General features: G+C 43.9%; 1 protein-coding gene across 1 annotated transcript in view; it reads right to left on the bottom strand.

Annotated features, from left to right (window-relative positions):
* Positions 1 to 17,299, bottom strand: part of DCDC1 (doublecortin domain containing 1) — a 574,603-nt gene that overhangs the window by 257,512 nt on the left and 299,792 nt on the right. Inside the window, 3 exon segments of the mRNA XM_061610560.1 lie at positions 1,868 to 2,010; positions 2,339 to 2,497; positions 11,213 to 11,273. Of these exon segments, the coding sequence (XP_061466544.1) occupies positions 1,868 to 2,010; positions 2,339 to 2,497; positions 11,213 to 11,273 (363 nt within the window).

The following is a 17,299-nucleotide window of genomic DNA, read 5'->3' as shown; positions in this document are numbered from 1 at the left end:
CCCCTTCCCGCCTGCTCCCCTCCCCCTGCTCCCCTCTGCCCTTCCTCCTCCCCTCCCCGTGCTTCCTCGTCCTCCCCTCCCCATCCCCCCATGGTCAGTTTCACCTATCCTAAGCATGACTGCAGGGGAATAAATCCCATTAAATTCAATAAGCATGCAAATGATCAATCTATTCTCAGCAAACTTGCACAGGATCCCATTTCTTACCTCCCAGACTAAAAAGCAGAGAAATTCACTAATAGGCAAAAAACTTTGTGGTTTAAAAACGTACCTATAGCCAACAGATATTTCTATCAAACTTTAAAAAGCAGGGAATAGTGAATGCACCAGGGGACCAGGAGACCTGACCTCCTCTCTGAGATACTGTACTGCCCCACAAATTTGTAAAAATGTGAACACAATTTAGGTTGGTCTTTCACAGTGCAATCCACTTCCTGTGTAGAATTTGGTAACATGGTGTCTGTTTTTATGAATCTCTCTAGAATGCCACAAGAATGGGCTAAATGATACAAAGGATGGGTTGCTATGGTTGCTTTTCCTCTATCCCAGCCCTCAGTTCAGCACCAGCTGCTGTCTTCTTCTAAGTGACAGAGTGTGGAAAGGTGTACCAGGAGAGGAGAGGGAGAGCTATCTCTTCTTGGGAATGCTATTTTCCTTAGACTTTGGGGTCAGAAAGATGCAACAAAATACAGGACATGTCCCTTCCTGAAATGGTGCCTCTCTCTCCCAGAAAAGAAATAAACTATTAATTCAAATGGTGTTGCAACAGCTTGTATATAAGCAATATCAAAATCCTGTTGGCTGCTAACTAGACAAAGACAGCTAAACAGCTGCAAGGAAGCCCTTCCCATTCATGTCATTCTTGTTAGAGGATCCTGTGTGTCAACCAAGAGAAGGTACTTCCCGCAACTAAACACTACCCACTGAACAATATAAACACAATACAATGTGATATCTGCCTTGCAGGCTGAGAAATTGGAATGAAAGTTAGTATGTGTACTACACTACCATTCTGCTTTTCAAGTCTGAATCACAGCTCACCCCCTCGCCTAATTTCAAAGGATCCAGGTATAACCTGAGTAGAAGGTTGAATCATAATGGAATACATACTTAGGACACCATTCCACATTTCATGTTTAGGTCCTAGACTGGCCCTTAAGGGACCAGGAAAGATAGAGAAAACACTATAATGCAAGATATCCCTTGAGCATTGAGATAGAGGGACCGAAATATGGCATGCCCACTTATGATATAATTCTCCACTTGGAACCTGAACACCTCATAGTCTACATCCATCCTCAAGAGAGGGAGCATATATTTAAAATATAGTGTAATATTAGGACACATGCACAAAACAGCTCATATTCATGCAAACTGCCTTGTGAGTACAGAGCCCCACTAAATACATCCAGTGGCTTTATTGTCAAATGATCCCCCAATAAGGTAAAAGTGGAGAGATGTAAGGTTTTTTTAAATTTCTTAATAGTTTGCATCACATTTGTATGATATTTTAGATCAAAAGTGCATCAAATTTATAAATGGTGTGTACTCATATAAATTTAACTACAGCAGAACAAATCATGGAACCAGGCCATGCACCTTACTGTTATAGCATGATTCATGCATAATAAGTTAACCATAATAACCTTAGTGATCCTCTGCCATAGTGTATACATCAACCTTTTTTTAAAAATACCAGCGTAAATGTCACCCCTTTCCATTAGTTTTGGTCAAAATTCCATGTCTACTTGCAAACCAGAAGGGTTCTGAGATATTTCAATAATATCAGGAAATCAATCTTACATGAAACTGAAGGAAAACATCTAATGTTATTGAACAATAAATATCAGTTCTGTCAGTGGCTTACCTTTGAGCTGAGGCCTTAGGATGTTTCTCTTCCAGTTTTTTCACCAGTGCCACTGTCAGCGGCCTATTCTCCCCTAAGGGACCTTCAGGCATGTCCAAAGGTCCTGAAAGTTGTTTTTCATTGCAGACATCATTTTGCAGAACCTATGAATTTATGAAAAAATGTGATTCATGTATTACGCACCATAAGAATACATAGTTGGGATAAAGATCTTTCGGCAGGTACATTTTAATCAGTCATAGCATCCCATAGGGAAAGGAGCTATTTGAAAATTGGGGGGGGGAGAGATTTATCTTATGCTTCTCTTTCTTGAACATGTATATGCAATTAATATTCAAGTTAAACTATTTGTTGAAATATAATGTTTATACAAATAGTTTAACTTGAATATTAAAATTAAATTGTGAAGGGTAACAGCCTTTCCTTTCAAGATGTTGTTCCCTAAAAAAGAAAAGAAAAACTGGCTCTGACCTGCCTCTGGCTTAATACAGTGACCTCTTCTACTGAATTGCTATCTGTCTCTTGATGAACTGAAGACTGGGCCCCATGTGGTGTGTGGAATTCCATCTGGGTCACTTCCTCTCTTACATTTAGCTCCTCTAGGAAGGTCAGGACAAACTCAGGGTAAGCCTGTAGGAAAGGACAAAGGCAGAGTAGTAACACACCAGGCTGTAATCAGTAAAAATACAACCATCTACAGTTGAGCACTAAGAATTATGGGATGAAAAGTCGTTGACATGAGGCAATGACATTAAAAGTTATGTTACATATATGTATCTTTTTATTTCCTAAAACTTCCCTCATTTAGACTGATGCAAACAATTTTCAGCACTCTACAAAAGATATAAGATAAGCATGCAGATATAGGCTTACTCACACGGGAGCCTAACTTCATACTAAAGACGCTGCTTTTACAATCGTAATAGATTTTCAAGATCCACACTTCTTGCTCAATGGTAGCTTCCAATACGCTGTTTTCCATTCACACAAGTAGGTGTTCCTCCGGGAAGGATAAGTGTCGCTCTTTCCTTGTGGCCTTGCCCTCTAATTTTGCATGTTTACTCCCTCCAGTTCATGGTTGAAGCCAGGAGAGCGCCTCAAGAGTGCAATCGACAAGAAAAAAATGAAACTGACTATACCCCCCCTCCCCTTCTCCATTGTCCAAGCCTGCATGAAAGGTAGACTGGGGGGGAGTGAGTGAAAGGCAAAGTAGGCAGTGGCTGCGGCAGGTTTTGCAGGCGGTAGAGAGAGAGGGAGTGGGCAATGGTGCATAAGAGAGCCTGCCCACTAAAAAACATCGAAGCAAAGTGCCTACAAGGAGGAACACAGCACAGCTGAGCCAGTTTTTCTTTCCCTTTTCTCATTATCAGCGGATTGGATTAATATGGATTTAAAGGGGAAAACTGTGTGAAGCGCCGGAGAGGAGTGGCCGGTGGGAGCAGCGGTGAGAGCACCGCTGGAACCCAACCTAATCCAGCAGCGGCCGCGGACGACAGTGGAAAGAGGATGCCGAGGAGGACTGGCCCAGCAGCAGCGAGGAGGCGCGAGGAAGCGCCGGGGCGGCGTGAGAGCCGCGGAGGTGCAGCATGTTGATGTGTGAGCGTTGTTGCGTGAAACAACACGTTACTTTGGAGTTAAGTTGAGCAAGAAACGGAGCTGGGAGGCCGTGGAGAGCCCTGGTGCGCCGGAGGGCGACGGTGAGAGCACTGCGGGTCCCGGCGGACGGCAACAGTGGCGGTGGCGAAGAACAGACCCCGTGGAGGAACATTGCTGTTGCGGGCCGGGCAGCTGCCGGGGTGCCGTTGTTGCGGCCCTGCCTTGCAGTTGTTGTTGCTAAAGGCCGTGTCGCCTCCGGGAGTCAACTCTGCGGCCTGTTTTTCCATCATCGCTGCCGCCCCCTGCTTGCCTGGCCCTTGTATCGCTATAGCGTTTGGACCGCTGCTGGATGTGTAGTGTGGAGGAGGCTCTGCTGGTCTGAGATGGGGTGTGTATGAATGAGTGAATGTTTGAATGTATGAATGAGTGAATGTATGAATGTATGAATGTGAAATTAGGGTGGTATCATATTGATTGTTTTATTTAATTTATTTTATTTAATTTATTTTATTTAATTTATAAATTTATAGTTGCTTTAGGGTATTGAGGCGGGTCTCCGGACCAATATTGCTTTAGGGTGGGTGGCCTGTTGATTGATAGACAGGGGAAGAGACATGTGCAAGTCAGGGAGGGAGGTGGGGGTCCAAGTTATTGGAAGATTGGGTGGCAGGCGCTGGAAGGGTGCTGCTGGCAGACCACGCCAGAATAGGGGAACAGGGGATAGATGCATTATACCCATCCCCTGTTCTGGGTCGGCCCAGAACCAGACAAAAACAGGGGGACGCAAGGTTCCTACCAACCTTCGACTGTTGTTGTGTACAAAAGACCTCGCTCATCCATAATATGATCTTGGATGAGCGGGCAGACCTGGCATGTATTACGGAGACTTGGTTGGATGAGGCCTCTGCTCCCATTCTTGAGGCCATGTGTCCACCAGGTTTCCGTTATGCACAGCAGCCGAGGGTGGGTAGGCGGGGAGGGGGCGTGGCAGTCATCTATCGAGAGTCATTGGTTTTTGCCAGACTCCCTCTCCATAGGACTCAATGTGTTGACTGCATGTACTGGAGGTTGGGCTCAAAGGGCAGTTTAGGGATCCTGCTGGTGTACCGCCCACCCCGCTGCACAGCAGACTCCCTGGCCGAGGTGCTGGAGGTGGTCTCGGCTGTACGGGCGTTGTCCCCAGAATTGTTAGTGCTGGGTGACTTCAACGTGCATGCCGAGTCCACTCTCACTGGAGCCCCTCGGGATTTCCTGGAAACCATGGCTTCCTGGGAACTGCACCTTAGTAATAGGGGGCCTACCCATGTAGCCGGTCATGCTCTCGACCTTGTGTTTGTCCTGGAAGAGGAGAGAAGTGCTCTGAAGTTGGGAATGGTTTATTCCACTCCTGTGTCATGGTCAGATCACTATCTGGTAAACTTAGACTTCTCAATGCCGCACCTCCTCCACAGGGGTGAAGGACCTATTAGAATGGTCCGCCCCAGGAGCCTGATGGATCCAAAAGGATTCCTAACTGCGCTTGGGGAATTGGAACCTGCTGAAGGCCGCCCGGTCGAAACCCTGGTGAGGGAGTGGAATGATGGGATCACCGGGACATTAGACTGGGTGGCTCCGAAACGTCCTCTCCCCCTGAATAGAACTCAGTTAGCACCGTAGTATACACCACGGTTGCGTTCGCTGAGACAGGAGGTGAGACGACTAGAACGCCGGTGGCGGAAATCCCGCTCCGAAGATGTCCGGACACAAGTTAGAGCAGCAGTAGCTGCCTACCAAGTGGCAATAAGGGCAGGAAAGAAGGCTTTCTTTACTGCCTCTATTGCGTCCGCGGAGTGCTGTCCCAGGAGGCTGTTCCAGGTGGTCCGAAGCCTGGTCGGTCCAGTTGCTCAGGAACCCTTGGAACAGTCAAAGGCCTCCTGTGACATATTGGCAAAGCACTTCGCCGATAAAATCGAACACTTACGGAGCTCGATCCCGTGCGCCGTGGACACAATAAGTGAACCAGAGTTGGCCAGTTGCAAGCCGGTACATTGGGATCGTTTTCATCTTCTCCCTTCTGAGGATGTGGACAAGGTGCTTTCGACTGTGAAACCTACCACTTGCCTAACTGATCCATGCCCATCGTGGCTCTTAATAAGCTGCAAAGAGAAATTGGGCGAGGGGATCACAGCGGTGGTAAATGCATCCTTGCAAGAGGGTGTGATGCCATTAGCTTTCAAGGAGGCAATTGTAAAGCCCATCTTAAAAAAGCCCTCCTTGGATCCCCAAGTTTTTAATAACTTTCGCCCAATTTCGAATCTTCCATTCTTGGGCAAGGTCATTGAGCGAGTGGTAGCCAACCAGTTGTCAGCACACTTGGATGAAACGGATTACTTGGATCCATACCAATCGGGTTTCAGGACTGGTCACGGAACTGAAACAGCCTTGGTCGCTCTGGTAGATGATATGAGGAGGGCATTAGATAGGGGAGAATTCACCTTTCTTGTCCTCCTCGATCTCTCAGCGGCTTTTGATACTGTCGACCACAGTATCCTCTTACATCGCCTGGAGGGATTGGGAATTGGAGGTACTGTATTGCAGTGGTTCCGTTCCTTTCTCTCCGATAGGTGCCAACAGGTAGCATTGGGGGAGGAGGTTTCAGACCCTTGGCCTCTCAATTGTGGTGTGCCACAGGGTTCTATCCTCTCTCCCATGCTATTTAACATTTACATGAAGCCGCTGGGGACAATCATTAGGAGATTTGGGCTGCAGTGTCACCAATATGCGGATGACACTCAGCTCTATCTCTCGTTTAAATCTTCACCAGAGTTGGCTGTGGAGACCTTGTCCAAGTGCCTGGAATCCGTGAGTGGATGGATGGGAAGGAACAGGCTGAAGCTGAACCCCGATAAGACCGAGGTGCTGCTTGTGGGGGACAAGAGAAGGTTGGGAGATGTTGACCTGAAGTTCAACGGGGTGAGTCTTCCCCTGAAGGACCAGGTCCGCAGCCTTGGGGTGGTACTTGACTCCAGGCTGTCCATGGAGGCTCAGATTTCGGCAGTGAGCCGGGCAGCCTGGTATCAACTACACCTCATATGAAGGCTGAAACCCTACCTTTCTGCTCATCAGCTCCCACTGGTAATACATGCCCTGGTCACCTCTTGTTTGGATTACTGTAATGCGCTCTACGTGGGGTTACCCTTGAAAACGGTCCGGAAACTACAACTTATACAAAACGCAGCGGCTAGACTACTTACGAATAGTCGCCGCCGGGATCACATCACACCTGTGTTGTTCGATCTACACTGGCTTCCTGTTGCTTTCCGGGCCCAATTCAAGGTGTTAGTATTAACCTTTAAATCCCTATACGGTTTCGGCCCAGTTTATCTAAAGGAGCGCCTTCAACGCCACCAATTATGCCGCCCGACTCGATCAGCCACACAGGGCCTTCTCTCAATCCCGCCAACAAAAACAGCTAGATTGGCGGGAACTAGAGAGAGGGCTTTCTCCGTGGCAGCCCCCACCTTCTGGAACTCCCTCCCACAAGATCTACGGCACGCCTCTTCCCTAAATGTCTTCCGAAAAGTCTTAAAGACCTGGCTCTTTCAACAGGTCTTCGGGATTTCCGGGGAGGGCTAAATGCTATGATTAAATGCCTCATGCCCTGTATTATTATTGCTTTTGCTGTCGCACTGTTCTATTTTGTATTTTGTATTATTGTATTGTGTTTTAATTTTTCACATGTAAGTCGCCTAGAGTGGCCATTGGTCAGATAGGCGACACATAAATTAAATTTATTATTATTATTATTATTATTGTCTACAATGTCATGTGAACCATGAGAATTACAAAGGGATGCAAGTAGCACCAGACACAGGGCCACTTCTAAAGGGCGGCCAGGTGGGGCACTGGCCCGAGGGCCCCTCCACTCCCCTTCCATGATCTGCGGCAACAGTCACGGATCGCAGGGCAGGAGCTTCCGCCTGCCCACCATTCCCTCGCCCCACCTACTTGTCTCCTGCCTTTTAGCATTGCCCTTAATGAAGATGGCGGCCGAGGTTTCCCTAAGGTGCTGAAGCCGCTGCCACCATCTTGGTTGATGGCAGAAATGTGCGCGCATAGCACGCATGCGTGCCATCAACCAAGATGGCAGCAGAGGCTTCATCCCCTTAGGGAAACCATCTCTCCCATCTTTGTTAATGGCAATGCTAAAAGACAGGAGACAGGTAGGTGGGTGAGGGAATGGTGGGCAGGTGGAAGCTCCTGCCCTGCGACCTGCAGCTGTTGCTGCAGATCACAGAAGGGGAGCAGAGGGGTCCCTGTAGCTCCAGGGGAAGGGAAGGCGAGACAGGTGGAGGGGCATGGGGGGAAGGGGAGCAGAGACAGGTAGGTGGGGGTGTGGGGGCCCCCATACTCACGCACACATATGTGCACATGCTGGAGCCCAGGGCAACCTGATGCCCAAGGGCCCCAGCATGCCTTGGGCCAGCCCTGACCAGACACACACTAAATTGCCGTGTGGATGAGCCCTATGACATGTAATGTAAGCATTAAAAATCACTGAGACACTACTATATGTTTGTAAAATATGTTGCTTTAGTTGATGTTACAAATGGGCACATCACATTCATGGCCTACATCTCTCCTTTTTGTTCAATATATGATTCCATCATTGTATTTTCTACCCAATCCAACCTTACACTTCCACAGTGCAGAACTCTTAGCTTTTCTTAGCATGTCCTCCCTCCAATCATTTTCCTAACTTTTTTTGTTTCCTCCTACATTTCCACTTTCCATTTCCCATGTTTAGACCCCTCCTTAACAATGGGATTAGGCTTCTTTATACCAGCATCATTTTGTGCCACTGATTATTAGGGGTTAACTTAGTTCACAACTGGTTTTTTTAAGAGGGACTTTTATTATTTATTATATATTAATTTAGGGCACAATCCTATACTCAAGATATGCTGGTGGATAGCTATAGGAAGGGGTACTGGGAAGCCTCACTATGCCTGAGGAATATGAGACCCATTTTCTGCACTATACATTTAAAGCAGTATCATCCTACTTTAACGGTCATGGCTCCCCCCCCCCCCAAGAATCCTGGGAACTGTAGTTTGTAAAGGCTGCTGAGAGTTGTTAGGAGACCCCTATTCCCCTCACAGAGCTACAATTCCCAACTTCCCTAGAAAGAGGGGATTAAACGATTATTATGAATTACTAAAATTTGTCCTTCTCCCCAAAATGAGGCAAATCTTTATTTACCCTTCTAGCCCACAGCACCCAATTCCCCAAACAATTTGCTCCAGCTCTGGCTGCAGCTGGGCCATACATTCCTTCTTTTTTTCTTGGACTGGGTTGAGGCAGATTGCATCCCCAAACCGTGGGCTTTCTGGTTTAAGGATGAGCAGCCCAAGCTCCTATATCTTAAGGCAAGAGGTTATATGAAAGTAAGTGCTCTCTAAAATACAGCTGCTTAGGCTGTATAGCATAGTTCCTATGATTCTAGAGTGCAGATTACAACACACATCTATACTTTTCTAAAGGAGAGTGATGTTTCCTCTAAGCTTTTACTCAGCAGACTAGATTTTGAAGTTATTTTTCTCTGAAATCCTGATTTTATCTAATGAACAATAGAAAACTAGGTACACTGTAGAGTAAAAAGAATCATTAGTTTCCAGATTCCAAAACTGTACATATCTCCAATATGGCATGGCACATTCTGAATATGTATATTGTCCACCAGCTTTTGAAAGGCAGCATTCTGGATCCTGTGGGGATGAAGTCCAAGGAATAAAGGAATGGAGCTGATGAGCCTAGGGGTAGTAAAGTGCTGGCAGTAAAGTGCTGGAAAAGCCCAGCTGTAAAGAGAGAAAAAATTGTTCATCCAAAATGGGCAATTACTGCATGAGCTTACATCTCATAGTTGCCAAATAATACCATCCATGCATACTAGGCCAGCACAGATCAACCTAACTACAATAAAGAATACACCCGTGAACAAGAGCAAAACAAGCACTAAAAATGCACAGAGAGCAAACACCTCAAGCAAGTGAGCCCAGCCACAGACTATATATCAAGTCAGATGTATAACAAACACATATAATTGTAAGCATATTACGTAGTTAAGCATTTTGAAATCCTTCTAGACAACATCTGTCCGTTATATAGATGAGAAACTCTGAGGCTGAGACTAGTCACAAGGACAACCCATTAATTCATGGCACAATATTCAAAACAAAGCAAATTGCTCAAGAAAATGAACTAGCTTATTCATAAACTGCATGCCAAGTCACACATGGGTGTAGCCAATGTTCTTATAGCCAAAGTCTGAACAGGTTTTGCTGCTTAATGTTTCCTGCTGCATACCCCTCCCTCTCCAAGCCTCTTCTGAAGGTTGCAGGGTGTTTAGGAATGTGTTTAGGATGTGAGGAAGGAGGTTGCAGAAGGGAAATTACTGAGAATAGGATAGAGACAGATTAAGCAAGTAGGAGTATACCAGTGAAATACATCTACTAGTGCAAAGATTTCTGCTTGTACAATGGAACTTCCCCTCCTTCTCATGGTCTGAAGACACATGAGGCCACCTCCCTGCTGAAGCTAAGCAGGGTCAGGTCTGGTCAGTGCCTGGATGGGAGACCGCCTGGGAACCATATGTAAGCCGCCTTGGGTTTCTATCATGGAAAGAAAGGTGGGGTATACATGTAGTAAATAAATAATAAATAAATAATTTCCCCTCACACACCCCAAATATTTCCCCAGGATTGTGGGACTCCCTAGAACAGATTTAGGGTGTGTAGGGCACAAAGGAAGAGGAGAGATGGAGGGAAAGTTCTGTTGTACTGTCAAAGGTCCTTGAGCTAGTGGAAGTACTTGAAGAACATCAGGCTAGTGGCCCATCCAGTCGAGCATCCTATTCTCACAGTGGCCAACCAGATGTCCATGGGAAGCCTGCAAGCAGAACCTGAGTGCAAGAGCACTCTCTCTTCCTGTGGCTTGCGACACCTGGTTTTCAGAAGCATACTGCGCAGAGCACAGCCATCATGGGTAGTAGCCATTGATAGCCTTATCCTCCATGAACTTGTCTGATCCTCTTTTAAAGCCATCCAAGTTGGTGGACATCACTGTCTCTTGTGGGGACTCATTCCATAGTTCAACTATGAGCTGTGTGAAGTATTTTTTTTTGTCTGTCCTGAATCTTCCAACATTCAGCTTCCAACAAATTCTAGTGTTATGAGAGAGAAAAGTTTTCTCTATCCACTTTTCTATGCCATACATAATTTTTTATACATTTCTATCATGTCGCCTCTGACTCACAGTTTCTCTAAAACTTTGTTGTATACCTCCCATTGTTTTCTGGCCAAGATCAACGCTATGCTATTTACAGCTAGATTTAAAGCTGACATTTAATATATGTATGTATATATATATATATATATATAAAACACAAACCACACATTAATAAACACACCAAAATCAACATATCAGATGGTACTGATTAGAAAAATGGGAAAAGTTAAGAAGAAAGTAAAAATGCAAAGCTCACAGCAGATAGGAGTTTAAGGACATTATTTTAATAGAATGCTTTTATGAGAGAGACAAATCAAAGAATGTAACAATACGAAAGGGAAAACATTTAAAGTGTTTATGTAGGAGGCCTTCTTTAACCTTTCATGCTTTAATAGTCTCCATGCAGGATTCTGAAGATGGAGAATAAATACACAAAATTAACCGCTCTTTTTTTAAAAAAAAATGCTTAGAGATCTCACACACCTTAGAATGGATACAGCCATCATTTCCAAACTCCCAGTATTGAGATATACTGTGTTTGTCTCTGTAAGAGAAATATTTAAGTTATACTATCATTAAAACATATGGCACATTCTATTTATAGCACAACTTAAGAACACAATACCATGCATGATTTGCCTGGGGAAAAATCCCACAATATTCAGTGGGCTTACTCCCAGGTAATTGTGCACAAATTGCAGATTTACAGCATTTCAACTCAGAAATAAGTCTTACTGAGTTCTGTACCAGGTAAACTGGTATAGAATTGCAACCTTAGTTATCCTAACTAGATTTAATAAATAAATTCACAATTTCATTGTTTAAATAAATCTCTGACAGATTTAGAAAAATAACGTATTGGCATAGTGTTTCTAAACAAGAAATGAACTGAAGAGGAAGTTAACCTGATCTTGTCTTGTCTTGTCTTTTCATTAAAATGAACAGTACTTGTTTAACTGCTTCAAAACCTGAACTCCACATAAAAGGGTTAATTTTAAAATTTGTAACTCACCAGATGGGTAAATATTTGTGGCCATCAGATGCATTGCCCTGAAACTGTATATAAACCCCTGTTCCTGCTTTCCATTAAGATGCAGGAAACAAATATTTTCAGTTACCTCAAACTTCATTTCAGTCGGGTTTCACGCCTGGATTTGGCACAGAAACAGCCTTGGTCACTCTGTATGATGACCTTTGTCGGGAGAGAGACAGGGGGAGTGTGGCTCTGTTGATTCTCCTTGATCTCCCAGTGGCTTTCGATACCATCAACCATGGTATCCTTCTGGGGAGACTGGCTGAGTTGAGAGTGGGAGGTACTGCATTGCAGTGGTTCCACTCCTACTTGGCAGGTCGCCTCCAGAAAGTGGTGCTTGGGGAACATTGCTCGGCACCCTGGACTCTCCAGTATGGGGTTCCGCAGGGGTCAGTTCTGTCCCCCATGCTGCTCAACATCTACATGAAACCGTTGGGTGCGGTCATCCGGAGCTTTGGAGTGCGTTGCCATCAGTATGCTGATGACACACAGCTCTATTTCTCCTTTTCATCTTCTTCTTCAGGTGAGGCTGTCAATGTGCTGAACCGGTGCCTGGCTGCGACAAGGACTGGATGAGGGTTAATAAACTGAGGCTCAATCCAGACAAGACTGAGATGCTGCTAGTGGGTGGTTCTTCTGACTGGATGGTGGATGTCCAACCTGTTCTGGATGGGGTTGCACTCCCCCTGAAGGAGCAGGTTTGTAGCTTGGGGGTTCTCCTAGAATCATCTCTGTCACTTGAGGCTCAGGTAGCCTCAGTGGCACGGAGTGCCTTCTACCAACTTCGGTTGGTGGCCCAACTACGTCCCTATCTGGACAGGGATAACCTGGCTTCAGTTGTCCATGCACTGGTAACCTCTAAATTAGATTATTGCAATGCACTCTACGTGGGGTTGCCTTTGAAGACAGTTCGGAAACTGCAACTTGTGCAAAGTGCAGCGGCCAGATTGGTAACAGGGACCAGATGGTCCGAACATATAAAACCGATTCTGGCCCACTTGCACTGGCTGCCTTTATGTTTCCGAGCTCGATTCAAGGTGCTGGTATTGACCTATAAAGCCTTACCTGGCTTGGGACCACAATACCTGATGGAACGCCTCTCCCGATACAAACCCACCCATACACTACATTCAAGATCAAAGGCCCTCCTCCGGGTGCCTACTCTGAGGGAAGCTTGGAGAATGGCAACAAGGGAGAGGGCCTTCTCAGTGGTGGCCCCCAAATTATGGAATGATCTTCCTGACGAGGTGTGCCTGGCGTCAACACTGTTATCTATTTTGTTTTTTAAAAGATGTATTTTAAATTCTATTTGTTTTTAGTTATTGTAAACCGCCCAGAGATCTTCGGCTATGGGGCGGTATACAAGTTGAATAAATAAATAAATAATTCTTGACATTATTGGGGAGGGGGGTAAGTAGGAACATAAACTTCAAGGGCCAATCATTCTTTGGGAAAGATTTGAATATGCACAATTAACTATACTTGGGAACCCGCAGATCAGAGATCTAGCACTAACTGGACACATGAGAGCTTCTACACTTTTTTATCCTCATACTACAGGAGAAACCATTCAAAAGACCAACACTTTGCTGGTTTGGGGGTTCAGCTTTGATCCGTGGTAAAGATAACACTGTTCCTGGGGTTGAAAGGACTTCAGTAAGGTGAACCTATCTCCAGTAGCAGATGGTGTGGTGAGGTACCACCACTACTCTGGCCTCTGGTTGGTTGGGTCACTACCAGGAAGTAGAGGGGGAGGGGCAAGGCAATAAGGAGGTTGGTGCAGTGAAAATGCACCTACAAGAGCTCCAGATTGGCTCGCCTGGTGCATTTGAACTGCACTGATCTTGCTGCTGCCTTGCCCATCCCCCTCTACCTCCTCCTAAGCTGCAGAAACACAACTAACTAGAGGTCAGGTGAGTGGTGGTATATCATACCATCCACTACTGCTTACCTCTGTACTAAGAGCCATACAACAGGATGCCCTTCTAAACGGTGCAGAAGCAATTCTCATAAAAATGCAACTAGTGTAAGGAAGAAATTCTTCCTTCAATACAACTTGAAGCATGTACACTAAGCCAGAATTCTTCACCAACTGACTTTTTTTTAGTTGATTATTTCTCCAAGAGAGAAAGTACTTCCCCATGCAGCACATAGTTAAACTAAGGAATTTGCTGCCACTAGATAGTCATTTTTCAAATTATACTGCTGTTAATTATATTTATGTATTTTATGGGAATTATTTTTAAATACTCTTGATCATCATGAATTATGTTTTATAGTGCCTTATTTTGTTGTAAACTGCCCTGCAACTATTTTTGGTGAAAGGCAGTACAGAAATCAACGAATAAATAAATAAATAATGGTCACCAACATGGTTGGCTTTAAAGGGTTCTAGACAAACTTCGAGGATACAGCTATCAATGGCTACTAGCCATGATGGCCAAGTACAGTCTCCAGTATCAGAGGGAGTTGATGGGGAATGTGAGAGTCTTGCCTGCAATCATCCTATAGGCTATGAGAATAAGATGCCACTCCTACTGCCCTGGGTTCCTCCTGGAAGGAAAGGCAGGATGTAAATTTAATGAATGAATGAATGAATAATAAATAATAAGTGTTGGACTAGATGGCCCTCTGGTTCTTATTCTTATTATTCATGCTGTGTTCAATGTAACAAAAAAACCTATGAACTCTGATCTGGTTAATTCCAACAATCTTGGTTTCATTGATTAGATGAATATAAGTCTTACGTCTGGTTCTCTATCCATACACAAACTCAGTACCAGACTATAAAGGTAGGTTAATCTTACCATGTTTTCCCCACTAAAAAGCAATTTCATTAAAAAAGTCACAAGAAAGAATTATTGCAGATTGTGCCTGATATCAAAACATGCTGATAACATGATACTGAAGTAGCCAAATATGTGTTGGGTAAGCCTTCACATGAAGCCCATCACAATCAAGGTGAGAGCATTTAGCATCATAAAAAAACTTACTGCATGCCACATGCTTCAGATAACCAAGTTCCACATGGGTTAGACTGTGAGGTAACTAAAAAAAATCACATTGGGCTAAGAAATAAATAATAATAGTTTGAATCCACTGTAAATTGAAATGACTGTGGATTAACGTTTTAATGGTTTACTCTTCTGGAGTGTCTTAAATAATATGTGCTAGTGATCTGTAACTTTCCAACATTCTGATTATCTATCGATTAGTGAGACCCATACCAGTTCACAGATATTAAGTCAAAAGGCAACGGATTATGGCATGGATGACAGGAAGCATAAGTGAAAGGAAGCTCCATCCTCCCAAAAGTCTCTTTGGCTCCGCCCCCCCGACAAGACACTTTGGAGGATCAGGTGCTCCTCCTGAAATGTGTGGATGGGACTGGGGGGCACCTCAGGTGAACAGGAATATTTCCTTAAAAATTGGGTAAAGGCACATACAATGGAGCTTGTTCAAGGTGGCTCTGCCTGGTCTGGGCAACTCCCTCATCCCACAGAGAGGCTGGAGGGCTAGTGAGAAAGGAGTGTGACATTTCCCCATTATTTCCTCCTCATTTGTTTAGTTTCATATTCCACCTATGTGTTTAATTCAGACAGGCATAATATATAAAGTAGAATCAATTCCTAGGCTTGTTCCAATGTGTCATATTTTGGGTTTGGCCTAGCACAGGTATATTGCCTTGCTTTTGCTCCATTCATCAGAAAGTGGTACAGCTCAACAACTGTGGCTGATATGTTTCTGCAGAGTGTATGCATGTCTGCAGAAACAACACATCCAGAGTTACCACAAAGCTTGACGTCTGCCACACTCCTGGGATGTCACCATAATGGCCTTCAGGATATTTTCAGTTTGATTTACATGGCCATCAATGAAACAAATCAATGTGTTCAACAGTCTATTTAAACATATTTGTGCAATCATTCCTCTGATGGATTATGAGAATATAATGGGCCCAGTAACCCTGAGAGCTATAACAGTATCATTTTATAATCCTAGTAAGAGGCATCTCATATTAAGCAGTGTAATGCAGGCAATGTCCTTAAATAACTTTCCATTGGTCTTCAAAAATGAATCATACTACAGAAATTAGTATCTTTAAAATTCTGATTTATTTTCAACCCTCATGTTATTTCAAAATATTTTCATTTTAAATAACAGACCAAATATGGACATCTTAATTATCCTTATGGTTAACTGTCCTTATAAATTCAGTCTGGAGGGATAAAGTAAATATTGGGCCTATGCTTTTGATACCTATTCTATGCATTATTTATTTTTGGATATGGTGAGATCTGAGACACAATATACTCTTTAAATAATAATTCTGCATTTTAATTCTGTGAATGTATTTTTGGTAAATTATATGCCATTTAAAATAAAAACACACACAACACATCAAGCATAAAATGAACTAAGCCAGTCTGATTATGAATGCCCAAGTTTAACTGTATCAGATGTACATACAACAGGATGGACTAGTGAACCGTGTGCTACAACTTAGATCTGGGTTCAAATCTCATCTTTGCCAAAAATTGATGGAGTGGCATTCAACAAGTTACTCTTTCCTTTCTATTTTTATGACAAAAATGACAATGGCCTATAGAGGAGTTATGATTTATTAAGGTGATTTCACTGAAATCCTATGCTTATATTCCTGAGAAAAAGGCCGAAGCCTGAATGCATGGAATTGCATTATTTGTGAACTAAAACATCAATTCCCACCAAAGAGAGGTACTGTTGGTAGATGGTTTATCAAATCAATGAGGTGATATTCATCCTGTTGTGAATGGGGCTGTACTCCCTTAAGATTCTGGCTTGCAGTGCGATGGTTCTTACTTATAGATCCATATAGATGGCATAGATCGTACTAGGAGTCCAGGTGGCATCAGTGGCATTGAATACCTTTAACTAACTAAGGCTGTTGTGCCAGCTGTGGCACCTCCTGGATGAGATAGTCTGGCCAGAGCTATCCTTGTTCTGGTAACCTCCAGATCAGGCAAGTGCAAAACATTATATGTGGAGTTGCCATTGAAGACTGCTTGAAAACTGCAGTTACTACAAAATACAACTGCCAGGTTACTTTGGGAATGGTTGTTGGGAGCACATTTAAAGGGTATCACTGGCTCCAAATTCTTGTCTGTTTCCAAACATCAAAGTGCTTGAGTTTATGTATCTTTTAATGCTGTGCATAACTTGGGTCTAGACTGGAGAAACGTAAAGTGAGATCATTTTTGGAGACCCTTCACCAGGTGCCTGAGGATGACTTTTAATTCTTTTTTGTTTGCTTATTCGTACCCTGGAGGGCAATTTAGATGCCTAGCCCTGTGACTGAGCTGCAGAATGTCCACCAAGAAATCCATCTGCACACCCTACATCTTTAACTGTAAGGTCATTTTTATTGTAAGGTCTCATATAACATACAAAACTTTTATCTCGGTCTTTCAAAAGAAAAAGAAATGTATGAAATGGAAGTACCCTAATGTATAGTAATAATAATATGTGTCACTGTTATTCCTCTGTCTCTTGATCAT

Source organism: Rhineura floridana, chromosome 2 (assembly GCF_030035675.1).
Source record: "Rhineura floridana isolate rRhiFlo1 chromosome 2, rRhiFlo1.hap2, whole genome shotgun sequence".
Taxonomy (NCBI): Eukaryota; Metazoa; Chordata; class Lepidosauria; order Squamata; family Rhineuridae; genus Rhineura; species Rhineura floridana.
Note: the sequence above shows the minus strand (reverse complement) of the source record. Positions and strands in the feature narration are given on the sequence as shown.